Source organism: Symphodus melops, assembly GCF_947650265.1.
Source record: "Symphodus melops genome assembly, chromosome: 19".
Taxonomy (NCBI): Eukaryota; Metazoa; Chordata; class Actinopteri; order Labriformes; family Labridae; genus Symphodus; species Symphodus melops.
Window position 1 is genome coordinate 4,831,395 of NC_136709.1, and position 18,153 is coordinate 4,849,547.

The window sequence follows — 18,153 nt, forward strand, 5'->3', positions numbered from 1 at the left end:
CTGCTTGTCTGATGGAGATGTACTGTATTAAAGCCAGATGCTTATTCAGCCAGGGCCAGGTTATTTATAATGCTACAGGCAGCCTGTTGATGTCACACAGGCTTTACAGTCAGGTGTTATATTAGCCATTGTCACTGACTGATGTACTTGTATGAAGCAACTGCATATTTTTTCGACTGTAAGTTATGTTTCCCTGAGCTGCTGATTTGTGCTTTGTCTCAAACATAAATCTAAGCAGTGATACTCAGTAAATAAACACAGAACATAATGGGGTGCTGTTTGTCCTCAGCTCCAAGAGTAGATTCTTTTATGTTGTTTTTCTTGTCTGATTTGCTGTCAACAATGAAATCATTTTCTAAACTCTGATCGTGCTGTGGAAACATTTTGGTTTGCAAGCTGTACTGTTATAAAGACTGTGGGTGGAAATGTTTCACGTAACAAGTTGTCTTTGTTTTCTCTTTTCCCTCCTCTCCAGTGTCCTCTCCTGGTCCTAATATCACACTGGAGGGTCTGTACCACTGTCATCAGGGACCAGAGATCCCACTGGACAAACTATGCGACTTCACCACTGACTGTCCGCTCGGAGATGACGAAGGCGAAAGATGTCGTGAGTAAACTCTGACACACGAGCACCGCTGTTGATAATGACGCGCAAGAGGACAGCTAATGTGTCACCTATTCATCCTGTGCTCCCTTCTAGTCCAGAGCTGCTGAGTTGTTCAAAATGGTCTGCTATAGTGAGTCATCTTGAATGAAACCATAACATCCTGCCCAACAGAGCAACAATTGCATGAGCTTTTCTGACACAGAGGGGGAAGTGGGGATGGCAGACGAAAGCAGCATAGCTAGCAATTCTCACCCTTGACAAAATCCAATGGTTGCGATTTCTATCTCGTTGCACATTTGTATTTATGCTGTTCCCGAGGCCTTGGAGCAACACTAACCAAGTATGCTGACATCTCATTCACAAGTAATGTGTGTGTGTGTGTTTTGTTGTCCCCATGTGGACCAATGTTTACATTGGTTACACAATCTATAGAACCACAGTTCAAATATCTTAACCCTTTCCCTGAGTTTTTTTTCTTTTTTTTGAATGCTGTAGTTAGACTTTTTCACCCATATTAAACTGACCAGAATTAATTTGCTCCTTCCAGCCGTACAAGTCAGCCAACCATGTGGTGCTTATTAAAATGATGGCTGCTCCCTTGTGCTTATATGTTTGCGAACTATGGGAGCTAAAAGATAAGAGGGTAAGGATAGGATGAATATTGCAACCAGACACCTCCTTTTACTACAGGAGGACTTATCAGCGCTAATTGGCATGAGAGGCAAACCCAAGGGGATAATCTCCATTTGAATGTTTAAATGTGTCTGTGTGCATATATATGTGTGTGTTTTGGATGTTGAAGCCAGAAAAAGAAATGTTAATTTTATGATCATAGGTAAACATAAAGCTCATGCTTTTCAGTTCACTCACTACACCTAAAGAGTAAATGAGTAAATATGCCTAATGGCTATTTCTACATAAAGTGATATGAACAGCATGATAATGATTCATAGATAAGTCATTTCACACAAACAATAGTTCGTAAAAAGTACGTCAAAACATGCATTCCTATATTCAGTTGACGATCAAACGTGTTGTCAAAAGCTGACTCCACACAACCCCTTATTAGACAAGGGGTTGTGCTAAAGTTTACACAGGATGTTTAGTGTTAAAAATCATCATCAACTATTATTATAACACACTTTGTTAAATACTTTCTGCTGATTAACTAAGAGACCAATCACAGAGACTGCATGTCTTCAAATCAATTAGCCAAAAGAAGTTGATCTGTTTACTGTTGGGATAGTGAGAAAGGAGACCAACACAGCCGAGAAAAGAGTTCAAGAGATGCTAAAGCTGTACGCTCAGATAGAGTAATCAACCAAACTGAATAGACACACAAGATAAATACATAACAGAAAATGCCGTGGGAACCGGTGACATTTAAAGATGAATGAATAAGCAAATGTGCTACACACTCTGATGGCGACGAGGCAGAAAAACTCAAATCAGGTGCTGCACTGATGAATGCAGACCGGCTCACTTTGTCTCCCTTCACTGTCAGTGTGTGTCCAGGTTCACGCAAGTAATAGCTTAGCTCATTTACCGAACGCTACCAAGTTAATAGTAGCAATGGACAAAGCTCTCATTTTACATATTCAAACACTGTTTGTTTAGTGGAAGGAAAACAAATCAATATTTTGTCATGCTCTCTCTGGCAGGGTTCCATTCCCTGATAATAACCGGCTCACTAAACAATACATGATCCTCTATCTGTTCATGTACCCTGGATTTATCAGGGTGTAGCTGCTGTGAGCCAGGACACTCTAGGCAGCCGTTTGATGCTCCATCTTGGATCCTAGTATCGACATTTGAAGATTAACACTCGTAACACACAGCAGAGAAATCCTTTTTTTTTTTTTTTACTAAGACATAGGAGGATGTGTCTTACAGGGAAATGTTCATTGCTCTGAGTTGACAAGTATATGTTTAAGGACTGACACCTCTTTTTCCAGCACCTCTTTTCATCTTCTTACCTTCAGAGGGTACACAGGCATGAAGGCCAGCTGTCATTCGCTTTGAATCTACATTCTCACTCTGTCTCTCAATCTCTTCTCAAAATAGTAATAACCTCTGTGCTTCTTGATTAAGTACAAGGACAGACAATTTATAGATTGTTCATCTATTCACCCTGACACTCTCATGCGTCTCTTTTCTTTCTCCCCATCCCTCACTCATACTACATAACTTCTACTACCTTAGGCTCCGTATTTGTTCCGTTTTCATCTCAATCACTCGTCACAATTAGCCCCTGCTACCCAAATCACAGTGTTCCCTCTCTGATACTCGATTCTCTATGATCTATCCACGAGTCATCTTCATCTGATTTGATCTATTTAAATCCTTCATAAGCCATGCCAAGGCTCATTAACAGGAAAAAAAGCAGAGATAGCCAGGAGAGAAAAAAATTAGCTTGTGTCAATCACAAAGCTTCCTGACATATACAAAAAAAATCAAATCCCCTGTTGAGCTCCCTCATCATTCTACCCCTGCATCATTATGCATAAACACATCCTACCCTCTTTGAGAGTCGCTGCTTCCTCCGGTTGATCTTCGTGCATTGGTCTGCATTCAGCAGACACCCCACTGCTTCCTAACATCAAATTTCCCCTGCAAATACAAAGAAGTGTTGCAAAGATAGATGCAAGCAGGCATTTCAGGTAAACTGCAAGAATAGTCTTTGTTTTTCTTGGATATTCTTCCCAGATAGATAATAATATAATTCACACAAGTGCTCTGGACATTCAAATACAAATCCAGATATATACCCACACACCTGCAGATGTAAAGTAACAAACATTCAGGGGGTTTCTCTTGCATATAACATTGCATATATATGTAATTCATGGTGGATGCTAGCAAGCAGATTTATGCATGAGATGAAATAACAACACAGCTCTAAAACATAGTGAGAATATATATTGACATTAACAGCAAAACAAAACAGCAAACAGAGTTGCTTGATTTCCTGTGATAGCCCTATACATTATTCTCCAGGAGAAAAGATAACGAAAGTGATGACGTATCTTTGTAGGCCAACCCGCAAGTAGCATTGCCATGGGGTCTATCAAGAATTCACTTATGGGATTTTTGCATTGGATTTTGGATCATTGCAGAAAATAAGCTCTGTGGCAAACACACATTTCTGATGCGTAGGCGTTTTGTTCAGCTGGATAATCTTTACAGATCAACACCATTTATATGAAGTTTAAAGCATTAATGTTATGATACAAGCGAACTACACCTCGGTCAGTTGATTTTTACTTCACGACCGTTATGCTTCATCGATCTAATCAGCAGGTTTGACAAGCTAGCGAAACCATAGCTTTTAATAAGTTTTTTATTAACCATTGAAAAATATGACTGGAGGCTGTAAGGCAGATTAGTGAGTTAGTTCCTGGCGTGATGACACTTGTTAGCAACCGCCATTTTAAGGACATGTAAAAACTTTTAAAAAAAAGGAAATTAGGGCTTAGGGGTCTTACCTAAAGTAGTTTATTTCGTCTAACAAAACGCTGACATCTCTTAAGCTTGTGTTAACCACAGACCTTATTTCAGGTGTCTAACCACAAACCCATTTAAATTTGCCATTGATTTTCAGAGGATAAACTCCATGGCACTTAAATACTAACTGACTTACGGGTTTTATGACTCATTTCACTGTTTAAAGTGTGCCATTAGCCTGCGCCAAAGCTTAAGGATCCACGTGAAAACAGAAATTCTGAGTCATTTGAAACAAAGTTGGTGATTTAATAAATCTTTAAATATTTTGATTGACATGTCCTCTGTATACACTGTGAAAACATTACATTATATTATTTTATGTGTCCTATTTTTGGTTAACTCCAATCCAGCCCCTAATACAAAGCATGTCATGTCATGAGAGCAGAATTACTTTATATTATTTTGGTGCCATGACATGTTTCATAGACTGTGTCCTCTTGTCAAGTTGCCATAACAGACAACAGTACTGTGGCATTGACATTGCGTTGAAAGAGAGGAGACTGTGACTGAATGACACTCGACCCACTGTTCATAAAGAGTGAGTAATCTTCATGTCAGTTTTCATCAAGTATTAATGACTATGTTATGCAGGACTTATTGACACCTCATTACACAAAGTGTTTCAGGTTGCATCCATTACAGAGAGTCAACACTACACTGATGGCAAACACTTATAAATGATAGCACTTGGGACTGAGGAGGAAGCACTAAGTCACACGTCTACCCAGAGCTTATATGTGCAGCAGATGTGACATCAGCACAGACTTGTTTATTCGTGTCATGAGAAGCTATCATATGATGTGACTTTGATTCTCAGCGCTTTGCAGAGAGAACATCAAAGTAACACTAACTGGTTTATGAAGCAAGAAGACTGACTCATAATATCACAAGACGCACAAGAACTCCAAATTGACTTATTATCCAAAAAAGGTCCAGAGAAGCTGTTATTTGCTAATAGGAAAACATCACAGGAAAACGTAGCTTCAATTTGTTTTTTTCCCTTGTATTACTTCAAAATAAATATGAAATGACTGTCGTTTGAAGATGCTCAGTCTTTAAGAGCTTTTGTTGTGTTGAAAGTTTTGGTGTCTCTTTTCTCCCTGATGTATTCCCGCTTTATGATATCAGCTCAGGCCAGTTTCACATCCATTATCTGGATGATGCTATTCCCAAGAAGCACACTGTTATTATCAGAGTACTCACTGTTTCTTAAAGGTAATGTGCACTCACAGACAGATCTCAGGATAAAAGGAACATAAAGCAAACTTCAAGTGAAAACTTTCTAACAGAAAAGTTGAAAAGTATGATCATGATTCATCAAACTCAAGTCAGCCTCAGTGTTATCAACAACAAAAAAAACTTTTTAGGCCAAGTGTGTATATGAAACAGTCACAATCTAAGGTCACCACAATAGCGAGGAATGATTGATTGATTCAATTACAAAAACTTTATTTGTCCCTGGGAGGCAATTCAAAATTCATGATGTCTTTATTTTGATTAAAAAAGAGACAAAACTTTGAAGATGTTTCTTGTGTGTGGACTTGAAAGGTATGACAGGTCAGACTCGAACCCTTAACGCCCGCCTGGACCACAGCCTCCACACATGGCAAACTAACCAATAGGCTACCAACACCCCCAAAGACAAAACTTTAAATAGCAAGAGCTATAACAATAATAAAGTGAACCTAAACAACATCAGCAAATTGAAAGCAAACAGTAGGTGTTTGAAAATGAGATCCTACCCCTAAATACTTTTCACCAATTGTAACACGTTTGTCTACCCTGCGTCAATACCAGAGAAAAAGGATGTTTTCACCACTAAATGAAATCAGTCACAATCTTTGCTTTTCTTTAAACCTACAAAATATTTTGATCAAATGTATTCAACAGTATCAACTTTTTGTTTTGTTTTTACTCTCTTTAAACCCTTCCACAAATTCATCCCACAAAAAAGTATTCACCTACTCCTCTCTGTTGTTCCAGCACACAGTGTCTTAAGGTAAAGGTTCCTTCCTTAGTTATCACCACCCTCTCCGTTTACTTTTTTGGGTGGTATATTAGTTGGAAGTAATTCTTACTTTCTTTATAAATTACACAACAGATGTGTCCTCACATGTACAAAAGTGAAGAGTAAAACAACAATCATTGAAGTCTAATTAGCCTCATATTTCAATGTATGTGATAACACACTGAAAACATGTTTTCAAGCCTGAACCTGTCTGTATTTTGAGATACTGTAGACTTTCCAATTGTCCTATACATGAAAATCCTTATTCAAAGATGTATCAACCTTAAAACTAGGGGTTTTCTAGATTTTATTGTCTTCATTTATTTCTATAAGTTGCCTCACCAAACATAAAAGGAGGAGATTTTATATACGATTTTATTGTAATTCTTTGTCTGTTTTTCAAATGAGCAAACTGGTTGAATGTATTGAGTCTCCTGTTGAAAAGTCTCTGGAACATGTTTTACAATCTTCATGTCAGAGATGATGTGAGACTGAAACACTGCCGTCATCTTCTTTCACTTTAGACCAAAAACATCAAATCAGAGTTTGTCCTACAGGTGATTTCTTCTGCTCAGTAATAAAACCTCTTCTCTGAATCAGCAGACGTTTATACTAGCTTACCAGCAATAAATTCATACATACTGACGTCACTGCGTGTTTGTCCACAGGGAATACAGCCCATGCAGATGTTCAATCCATACAACATAGTTACTTTTCTACTTTTCTGTGAGAACAAACAAACATGTATATTTAAATTTTTTGATGTTACACAGCCACTGCACAATCCAATTAACCAAATTCCCTCTAATTCTGTTGTTCAGACTAAAGTTGTAGCCACTAACTGAAATGCTTCACAGGATCATGCCGTTCTGTGAAGTGATTTCAACATGATTGCCACCCCTCAATTACATCCTGCCACCTCCTCGGCTTTCTCATTTCCCCTCACAACTTCTTCCTCCTTCGTCTACCCTTTCCTATCTCCCCCTCTAGACTCTTCAGGCCTTTTCCATTTTCTGTTTCTAGAGTCACTCTGAAAGCACTACCCCAACCCATCGCACCACACCTCACTTCTAATTTTCTCAAAAACACAGAGTCCTGTGAGCTATTAGTGTGCCCACTCTGAATGCTCTCCTCTCCTCTCTGCCTTCACTGTCGCTCAGCTACTTGATCCCCCGGTCCCCAGACCACCCCTGTCCTTTTTTCTCTTTGGCAGATAGGCTGTCAGTGTTCCCTTCATTCTCGCTTCTCTAACCCCCCTGCTGGGCCTGTACACTTATTTCCCCCAGCATTATCATTTTTGTCTCTCCTTCCTTCTGATATATTCTGTCTCTGGCACCTCTGCAGGCCAATTCCTCAATGGCAGCTACTGCTCTTTTGAAGAGAGCGAGTGTGGTTGGCAGTCGATAATGGGCCGTGGTCACTCCTGGAGAAGACTCCCGTCACCATCCAAAACTACCCGACAGAGCTGCCCTTCATCAGGTGACTCAGGCTCATTTCTTTTGATATTATGAACACAGTTCTGATCAAATGGCCTATTTGCAGACTCTGTAGTGTGTATTCAGCTGTGTCAATGTCTCATTAAAAATACTTCAAAAGGTTTTCCCTTTTTAAGGGAGAGTAAGTCTTTGAGGATATTAAACCAATGACCTTGAATATTTTAGTCTTAAGGGCTTGTGAATGTGGAAAGTGTCACACATGGACGTGTTGTCTCGTTCAGAGATTCGTGCTGTTCCTAACAGAATTCCACTGGGTGTAAAAGCTGCAGCTTGTAGACTTTGAGACCTACATCTGCAGTTCATCAACAGTGCAGTGACTCAAGTGTTTCTCTCGATGAGATTTTAAAGTCTTAGCGAGTTGAAGATCGTTTTTGTTCTCTCCTGAAGTCTCCTAGGAAGAGTGTGAAGAAAGAATAAAGGGAGCATTGTTTTTCTATGCCATGTTTGGTTATTTAATGTTGAATTTTCTTTTCAGTATATTGCTGCCACAGTTACCCAATAAGACATACATTAAATGTTCACTGACTTTTTGGTACTGTGCTTTCCTAAAACATTACTCTCTGAGAATTCCTAAAAAGGAAGAAAAAGGCAGATGTCATGAAATATACCGACAGCCCACTTATGAGTACAATCATTTCTAAAAACCTCCATATATCCTTCAGTTCTTATTCCTTTTCATCACCTGAAGTGTGTTTAGAGTTTTTCTCTGACTTTGTCTGACAGACTTTGTCTGTGTTTAATGTGCTTTTGTGTTAAAGGTGCTTCGTTCAGTGTGGAGGGAGGCCAGTCCAAAGGCCAGCGTGGCTCAGCGTTACTGAGGAGCCCTCTCTTCCCTCCTCCTCTAAGAAACTCTCGATGCTCGGTGAGCTCAGTCATGTTTCCTCCACATTTCACTTTAAGTCATGCACTTAAAAAGGAATTGATCAAATGTTCACAGTTAATAGTTCACTTCTAATCCCAACTCCTATGTAGGTGCTGTTAATACATCTGTTTTCTAACAGGACACGGACAGTTTTTAATAACACGCCAGCGTTGCTACTCCAAATTCAGAGTGAAAGAGCAGAGAGTCAAAGCAGTATGAAGGTCATGGACTCTTTAATTCAGCTAATGCATGCTTTAATTGATGGTGATCAATATTGATATACAAATATATTTATCTTTAAGTAGTTAATTTCACTTCCATACATAGAGGAAAAAGAAGCACCTGATGAGAACATGGGTTGTCTGATTAAGTAAAGCTTCAAACTAAATCCTAAATACATGACTGCAGATTAATTTGGGGATATAATACAGCAGATGGGGGCATTCCGACCGTTTTGTTCTCTACATGGAAGCCCATTGGACAATACCTTACCTGTTCTTGTTCTTTAAACAGAAACCAGAGTCTGCCTTTTTTATGTCCTGTAGTTCCTGTGGTTTTTTTAAACTGGGTTAATAAAGATTCATATAACTCTTAAACAGTCAAACTTAAACTGGAGCAGCATACATATTTCTCACATTGAACTGTCTGATTTGATTGTAGACTAAACCATTGCCCCTAAGCAGCAAATGTCCAGCCACAGCAGCCCTAACTAAATACAACAAGCCTGCAAAGCTCTGGATTTTTTTCCATTTCTGGTCAGCAGAAATAATTATTAGCATAGTCAATGTTTGAATTTTGAGAGAATGAATGGTGTTGAATAGGGTTATAATTTAGGAACAGTAATCTCCAGTCTCACTGAGAGATTCATGTTCCTGTACCTGAACTTGTTAGTGTAATTACTTTATTTAATATGCATGACATGCTCAATACATGTAAGCAGACATAAAGTTTAAAACCTTCATACCCATCTAAAGAGCGGCCCTGATGTTCTCTGTTATACACTGACTGTTACATACCCCGTCAGCCCTCCTTAATATATATATATATATATATATATATATATATATATATATAGTGTTTTGGGTCATTTCAATGCCTTCATTTATAGGACAGTCAATAGTGAAAAGAAGAGTAGATGAATTGCTGGATGTTGGAATTTGTTTACTTTACTTACATGTTTCTTCTTTGTTGAATTTATTAGCAGTGTACACTGTGTCGCGCTGCTATAATGTCACATTATTACATAGGTGACATGACTATTGGCATCCGGTTTATACACCACCTACCCAAAAGTGCACAGTTGGCTGTGGAAACGCAAACAGGATCAGGCTCTACCGAACCAAACCATTCCAAACTGTACTGATCCATATTGGACTGCTTGGTGGAAAAAGGGCTTTAGGGACTTAAACGCAGGGTATGTAGGACTTGAACCTGGTACTTGAACTTAGGGTCCTTAGGACATGAACCTGTGACAGTTGTAGCTGAGTTCTTTAATCTTTAGCACACAATCTATATGGAACACACAATCTAACTTCAAAGCCAAACTGGTGGCCCTATTTCAAATAATCAGGATATTGTTCAAAATTAAAAAGAGGGGAATATGCACTGAAAGCCATCTCGTTGAATTTTCAACACTCTTTGTTAGAATAACTTTTTTCTGGTTGCCATGGAAGCGGAACATTATCTTTGAATGATACATCAGTGCATCAAAAATCAAAGCGTAATGTGCAGATAGAGCATGTTAACACTGCTCCATATGAATTTCCTCAGACTTCCTAACAGGCGGTGAGGTTGAGCTTTTCGATCAGAATTTGTACCTGATTATGGTCATACATTATTCAGTTTTGATGCTCGCACACCAGGTCCAGGTCTTGATTGATGTTATTGCATGAACAATTTATAGCTCTGGTGGTTATTGTAATATTGTTCATCAGAGCGACCTTTGGCCTCCTGCATATACTTTGTAGAAGCACTTATTGATGTGAGGTGATAGAAGTGAGGGATGGAGGTGGTAAAGTGATGCAAAGGCCAGGAGGTCAAAAAACAGGATGATAGGCAGGAGATGGAGGGGAACTAGCCTGAGCAGGATAAACATGCAGAGTGGAAAACGAGACAGACAAATGAAAATTTAACAGAAGAGCTTTGCTGATAGTCAGGTTTGCATAAGTGGTTCATGATATTTATGATCAGTGACGGCAGTATGGCACCAACCCAAACCTCACCTCCCAGCTTTTTGGCACGCAGCCAAAGATTAGCCATGATTCCAGATTAACACTCTAAATCCTCCTCTCAACACTGAACGGGTGCTGTTCAATCTTGTCTGTCCACTCTTGGACGACCATGTTGAGAATATTAGTTTTGGGTATTAGCTACAGACCACGCTCACTTTCATGATGTGCCCGGTGTGTACGGAGCAGTGCCTGTAATCTTAATGTTTACACGGTCACCATGTGGTCTTCCATGTGATGATAAGGCGCACAACCTGCTATCTACAAGCACAATGGAAGCTGACAGAATAAACGTGTTACATTCAGTTGTATGGGCGCTATCCTCTCTACATGTATTTTTCATCAGAATTAAGCCAGCATCTGTTCCACTTAAACGGCGAAGCAAGAATTATCATCTTGGCTCCAAAAACCGCCGTAGAGGGACATGGTCACATCCCATGCTTGTTAGCAAGCTCCAGTCTTTTTTATCTATTTATTTCCTGCTTTCACATGTGTTGTTTAATTTGATGCAGGTTTACACCAAACAAAACCCTCCTGTCAACGGTGTAATGAGATTGATCTGTGCTGAAGCATGCAACAGCATCTTACATAGCAAAATAACCCAAATTATGATCCAGGTTGAATTCCATTAATCTTGGAATAATTAGAGCTGAACAGATGGCCGTTGCTGATTGATCTCAATGCAATTTAAGAACATCCCTTCCTTGACTGATAATACACTTGGCAGCTGGTTGGCTTCAACTGTAAACATATTTTATTCTCACTCGCAAAATTTTAACACAACACCAAATTTCTGTTCAATTTTACTTGGATGTTCATTTAGATTTAAAGTGCTTTGTTCATTTTAAAATTCCACCTTATTTCAACAGGTGCGATTCTGGCTGTGCTTGGGAGGATTACAGAAGGTTTCACTGTCTCTGTGGATCGTGGAGAACAGCACAGGCCCCGATGAGCAGCGCAGACTGTGGCATTCGGCCAGCGAACCAAAATCTGAAAAGGGCTGGAAGATCATCATACTTCCTCTTTACGGCCTGGCAGACTGGTAAGACAAACGCTCATCTGTTTCATCACATTAACAGGAAGTTTGATTATGTCAGCGTTCATTTAAAGGGATTCTTCACCCATTTGCATGAAGCTGTGTATCATTAGAAACATGGTAGTAGTGTTGAATGGTTGTGAGTCCAGCTGGAAGTTTTCTTCATGTGATGCAATAGGACGCTTTTTGCATCACATGAAGAAAAACACATTTTTCTCGTCTCAGGGCAAAATGAGGGTTGGATTCACAACCATTCAACACTACTACCATGTTTCTAATGATACACAGCTTCATGTAAATAGCTGAAATATCCCTTTAAGGTGGTTGGAAAGCATCAAACTGGCACTTTGAAGAGTTTAAATGTAAATCAACGATTTAACTCTCATCCTTGCAAAAATCCAACATATTCACACATATCTTCAAAACAGGAGTTCTTTAAAAAAACAAAACAAACAAGAAGTTCCTTCTTTTCACCTCTTAAAAATGCAGATTTTCAACATTTTCATTGCAATTTCTGGGAAGCGTTTCCCCTCAACTCCAAAAAATTAATGAATCCCATAGGGACTCTAGTTTCATGCCATGGACCTGCCATGTGTACAAAATACCCCCCTCTCTTTTCATCCCACTTGTCTGTGATAAAGAGGGTTGAAATCAATACGCAAGGCTCTACCCACCCTTCTTGCCTTCCAATTAGCCATGGCCCTGATTTCCCCCCAGAAAAGAGAGGAATTAAAACAAAATAAAATAAGAAGGAGAAAAATAGACAGACCCCAGGAAAGGCAGTTCATCTGTTTGCCTGACTGGGTTTCGTTTGCCATTCGAGCTTGGATAATCCTGCTCCCCTGAGAGTGATTAATTTTTGATTTCTGGGTTCTGTAGTCAGCTGTGCTTGTGCTTTTAATTAGAATGTCATGTCCGTAACCACTAGGTGAACCTGCCACTCTTTGCACAGTGACCTTTGTAGAGCTTAAATAGAATCAGAAATACAGCCTAGAGTGCTGACGAGAATCAGGACAGAACAGACAGTATATTTAGAATTTGAATGTGTTCTTGCTCTAACCTGAAAGACTGCAGGCGTTCAAGAGGATGCCTATTGATTCAGAACTCATATAAACTATACACTATGCTATGATACAACTTCACAGCTTTTGTAGTGTAAAACCATTTATACTGTGAAGGACACTAAAATGTTGAATTTATGATAATGCACTTTGCTTTATGGACAGACACCAAGGTAAGCTACTGGCTGTAATATTTTATAAGTACAGATACAAGAGTAACAACACTTTAGAAACATAAGTTTTGGATACAAGTGGGCAGGCATTTCCCCTACATGTCAAATTATCATTTTACAAGTTTAAGGAATATATCTCTGTCACCACATGACATAGGAAAGATGACAGAAATGCAGACAAAGCAACAGAGTCTGACACTATGAAGAGAGCTTTTACCTTTATATCATTTCTGCATGTAGTTTCACACATTCACATTATCAACAAAAGGAGGCAAACATACAGAAACAATGACGGAGCAGCTTCCTTACTAGCACAAAGATCGATCTTGTTGCCCACTGATTGTAGGATATAAACGTCATCATTCCCTCCCATTTGCTGGCTGGGAATTGCTCATACATTTTTCCTGCTGTGTTCTCGACTCACACTGACTTTGTGCAAATAAATAAACTCGGGTTCTGGCAGGGAAAATAAAGGAGTTTTGTGTTTGTGTGAAAACACCAGGAGTGTTTAATTTAGAATCAGAATTATTTTATGCCCATTCATTCATGTCTGCTTAAAGAGTATTTTGACAATAAAGCCGGAGCCATCAAAAGTCATACAATGTATACAACAATCAAACCTCTGAGGCTTTTTTTTCTGTATTCAGAGTACAATGATTTCCTCCTCACTTTGTTTCAGTCACTGATATCCAACCACCATGAAGTAGTTAAAACCACTCTGCTGTCCCTCCGCAGGTTCTGGCTGCAGTTCAGCACAGAAGATGGACCTGGACCCGGTTCAGCCATTTCTCTTGACAACATCTCTTTTAGTATGGACTGTTTCTTGGCATGTGAGTACTGAAAAAATGTGAAGTCTGTTGTTTTTCTCTACCACTTCATCAAAGCTTGCTTGAACTGATGGTGGGATTGATTGACCCTGACAAGGACAATTGGGAAAAAAGAATTAATAATCAATACAGGCCTGCCCTATGTTCATGTTGAGATACGATTTGGCTAGGTGGCAGTTTTGTACGCTTCAGAGAATTCATTAAGGACTTGCTTATCTATGATTTCACCATTGCTTTTTCTCTGGCATAGCCTCAATTTAATTTATTGTGCAGAACGAAACTTAATGAGATCTAAATTTGCTTTAAAATCTTTTACCCATCTTCAGTATTACTGTCTTGGAAATTATACATCTATTAAATGCACAGGAACTATTCCTTTGTGATACATTGAAAAGAAATTGTGCAAATTGGATCTATTGTCAAATTCTGCGCTTTCACTTTAACAACCTTCAATTTGTACAGAAATGTCAGAACTGTTAAAAATCTGCCCTAATAGAGCTTTCCTATTGATGCCGGTCTTACTTTCCATTGTTGTACTGCCGGCTTATAAAGGTCAATCCTCCATTCACCTTTCTGCATACTTTAGCTATATTAATTGAGATGGTTTGTCAGAATAAAGCTCAGGAGTAACATGACAACCCTGTCTGGCATCAAGAAAATGAAAGGTTAAGAGTTCAGTGCCTCCCTCCATCTTTCCTGACATGGAGGAACCTGCTAAACAGTGACAGGCATAATAATGTCTGAGTATTCCAACACTTGCATATAACTCTGAGAGTGAGAACAGTTCAAATGAAACCGTGTTAAACTGATTTCACTCAGGATTAGGCTCATCAAGCAGGGGTCTGTGTGTCACCCCTGACACATTCTGTTCTCTGGCTTCATTCTGATAAGTTGTGATAATGGGTGAATTCATCTGACCCTGGTGTTTTTTGGCCTGAAGTGGAGAGTTCGAGGTGTACTGAACAGTTTAACATCAAGATTAAATTTGATATAATCTGTTGTGATTTTAAAGAGCACAATTTCTAGATACAGTTTTAATTAAAATTATAAGACATTTATCAGATGTGATCAGATGTTGCAGCACAAAGACAAAAAAAATTGCAGGTGAGGCCCTGTGTCCACATAGTGTTTAACAGAAGAGTTTCCAGGCAGAAAAATGTGTTTTTCTGTGCTGAGAAGAAAAGCGTTGCACATCCATCCTGTCTCTATGACAACAGTCTGCTGACAACTGCTGCTGTATGACCAACACTGCTCTGTTGTTTTTTTACTGCATGCGTTTATTATTCATTTCCCCATCAGACATGGAGAAAATATGATGTGGGAACAAGACATAATCCATAGGCCGCAAAATTACCATTGGTAACATCATCTGAGTAGTTGAAAGATTTCAAAATTGCCCGTGAGTGTACCTGGTTGTTTGTGTCTGTATGTCAGTCATGTGATCGACTGGCAGCCGGTACAGGGTGTACCCCGCCTCTTGCCTAATAACATCTAGGATTGGCTCCAGCCCCGAGTGACCCTGAGTTGGACAAGCCTTACATAATAGATTAATGGATGGATGGATACGTTTAAAATAGAGTTGCCTACTCTAGCTCTATAGGGCAGTCGATAACTAGTTGTTTAAATAACGAGAAGTGTCACGTTAGAATGAATAGCAGCGAGTAATGTAAACAGCTGGGTTACAATATAACATTTTACTATGAAATGTATGGGATAATACAGTATGATTTGAATTATAACTAAGACTTATTTAAATGTTCAAATAAAAAGAGAAATAGAAATGAAGAAATAATAACAGCAGCTGGCACACATCCTGTTTACCTTCAGATGAAGTTAGTCTCTGAATGTATTACTCAACCACAAATAAAGTCTGTACTCTATTACCTGAATTGTAAAATGCAATCAGATAACATATTTCATAGATAACATTGGGTTCATGAGCTGAATATGATTTGAGAAATTTCATTTGATGTAGGCTGCAGAAGAGCCTCAATCGCCTTGTATCAACACAGGATTATTGGGTCAGAGACTCTTCCTATAAAGAGATGACATTTTCCAGGAGATATTTGCACACCAATTGTGTTTTATGTCCGCTGGAGTGGCGGCAGCAGCAGGGTAGGACAGTGCTGAAGGATCATCCATTCAGAACTTGCTCACTTTCCAGATGGCAAATTCTTAATCTAGAACAGGTATCCATTACTTGCAGTACAGCCACATGACACAGTGGCATATTATCACCCATCAATCTGAGCAGCTGATGTGAGATGCTGAAGCTCAGCTAAAGAGCTATTTCCAAAAGAGATGACCATGAGTGATTATTGAGATGGATCCCTGAGCGTAAGAACACAGCCCTCCAATGTGTTAGAGAAAAAAACATACTGTGAACACATTATGCAGAGGACCAGCCATCCGTGACCTTTTTTCCACCACTTCTTCCGTGTGATGTATAGTTTGGCAAGCATGTGTGCTTGATGATGCATCTGTTGCCCTTCAGGTGCCGGACCTGGCTGTCAGATTCATCATTTTATCTTCACCAGCATCATTAAATGAGTTTATTAGATTAGACAACACAGGAAGTTCATCCTTCTTCTCTTTCTGCCATGTACCATCGTGTTTACACCCCATACTGAGCTGCACTCACAGCAGTACCTGCTTCCCCTAAATGACTCACAAAAATCACACTCTGAACATGCTTGCTCAGTAACTGGTCCTTGACATCTCTGGAAAAATGACTCCAAACTTCTTTAATGGTTTTCATAAATACACCTGAGTTTAAATTACTTCTTTGGCTTAAGTCAAACAAATGATTAACAGTAAATTATTGTATTTCAATGATTTACTGTTAGGTAGGATTAGCCTCATCTTTGTTATCTAACTTGGCTATTTATATAACACAATAATACATTAAAATGTATGTATGTTGTCAAGCAGGTTATCAGCAACCCTTAGATTTAGATGTAGTAATGTAACAATCCCTCCATCTACAATTATTAATAGATGTAAAATGGACAGTTTTAACCAATGAGGGAAAATATATTAAAATACTATTTTTGTTCAGCAGAGGTCACTTTTTTTGTCTTTTCTTGTAGCTCCTTATCAGTGCTCCGCATTTATTTGATTTGGGATTTTAAATGTATTTATTTGTTGTTGTTTATTTATCTTAAGTGACCATTTCACAAAGGTCGTCTTTTTTATCATCGTGTTTTTATATATTTATGAAGAAAAAATGTGCATTGTATTAAAAGTAATTGTACAATTTTGAAATTAAAAGGTATTTATAAAGAAACAAAACCTTTTATGTTCATTGTCATAAAATGTAAATTGACGTGTTCATGAATTGAATTCAAATTCATTTTATTTATAACAATTAGAAAATGATGATTGAATTATATCATAAACCCAGTATTGTGACACATATGTATGGTTATTTCCTTATTAAAATAGATATACGCAGTTATATCTTAGAAATACACACTTGGTATTGTTCTAAATAGCTACGGTCACAGCAGCGTTTGAGTCCCGTGTTTCTCGATGAAATAATATCAGTTGCTTATCTTATCTATTGCAGTCTTAGAAATTTTGAATGGAACCAAGGTGCACCCCCTGCCCTCTCCTCATGGCTGGCCTTTGGTAAGCTTCAGACAGCTTACGGCGCCGTGCTAATGAACAGTGACAGCCTCGCAGGCTGTTGCCCTGCCCTCTGGTTCATGCTGCTCTGTGGTGGACCTGCTGAGTTCTGCTCCTGCCACTGCAGCATACCAATGCTCTGTATGCGGCTGTAGCGTGTAACCTGTGCTCAGAATAACAATGCAGTGAACCTTATTAACGAGTTGGTTAAAAAAAATAGAAAAAGTTTCTGAACTTGTTGTGAACACGTAACACACCTTAAAAGCTCACTTACAAAGAGACAGTGTTGCGAAGAGAACTGGTCCAAAAAAAATCAAAGGCGTGTAATATGTGATCCATCTCACTGCAGATAATCTCTATCTGAATCAAAGCTCCCAAGCAGTGGAGACTTAGACAATCATATTTATTTGAGGATTACAGGGCTAGGGAATGAGTTATTGATTTTCTAGCTGACAGATTTTAGGAAAGGAGTGCTGAGCTTTGGCTTTGAAGCCAAATTACAAGCATTTTAAGTCAAAGAAAGCTTGAGTACAGACCACCAGCTGCAGAATGTCGATTTATTATAATGACATATATCACCCATTGGATCATATCACCCTTTAACTCAAGCACAAATAACATCAATGTCAGGTTGTTAGCTCTAAGTTGAAGCAGGTGTTCTCGGACCAAATGGAGCGGCGCCACACAGTTGCTTCCAAAGCTTTCAGCTGTTGAGGGAGCCCCC

General features: G+C 38.9%; 1 protein-coding gene across 1 annotated transcript in view; it reads left to right on the forward strand.

The window, feature by feature from the left end:
- LOC306840405 (ALK tyrosine kinase receptor-like) overlaps positions 1 to 18,153 on the forward strand; it is a 345,354-nt gene that overhangs the window by 288,949 nt on the left and 38,252 nt on the right. The window contains 5 exon segments of the mRNA XM_079369664.1: positions 476 to 607; positions 7,464 to 7,598; positions 8,374 to 8,477; positions 11,575 to 11,747; positions 13,711 to 13,804. Coding sequence (XP_079225790.1) covers positions 476 to 607; positions 7,464 to 7,598; positions 8,374 to 8,477; positions 11,575 to 11,747; positions 13,711 to 13,804 — 638 coding nt within the window.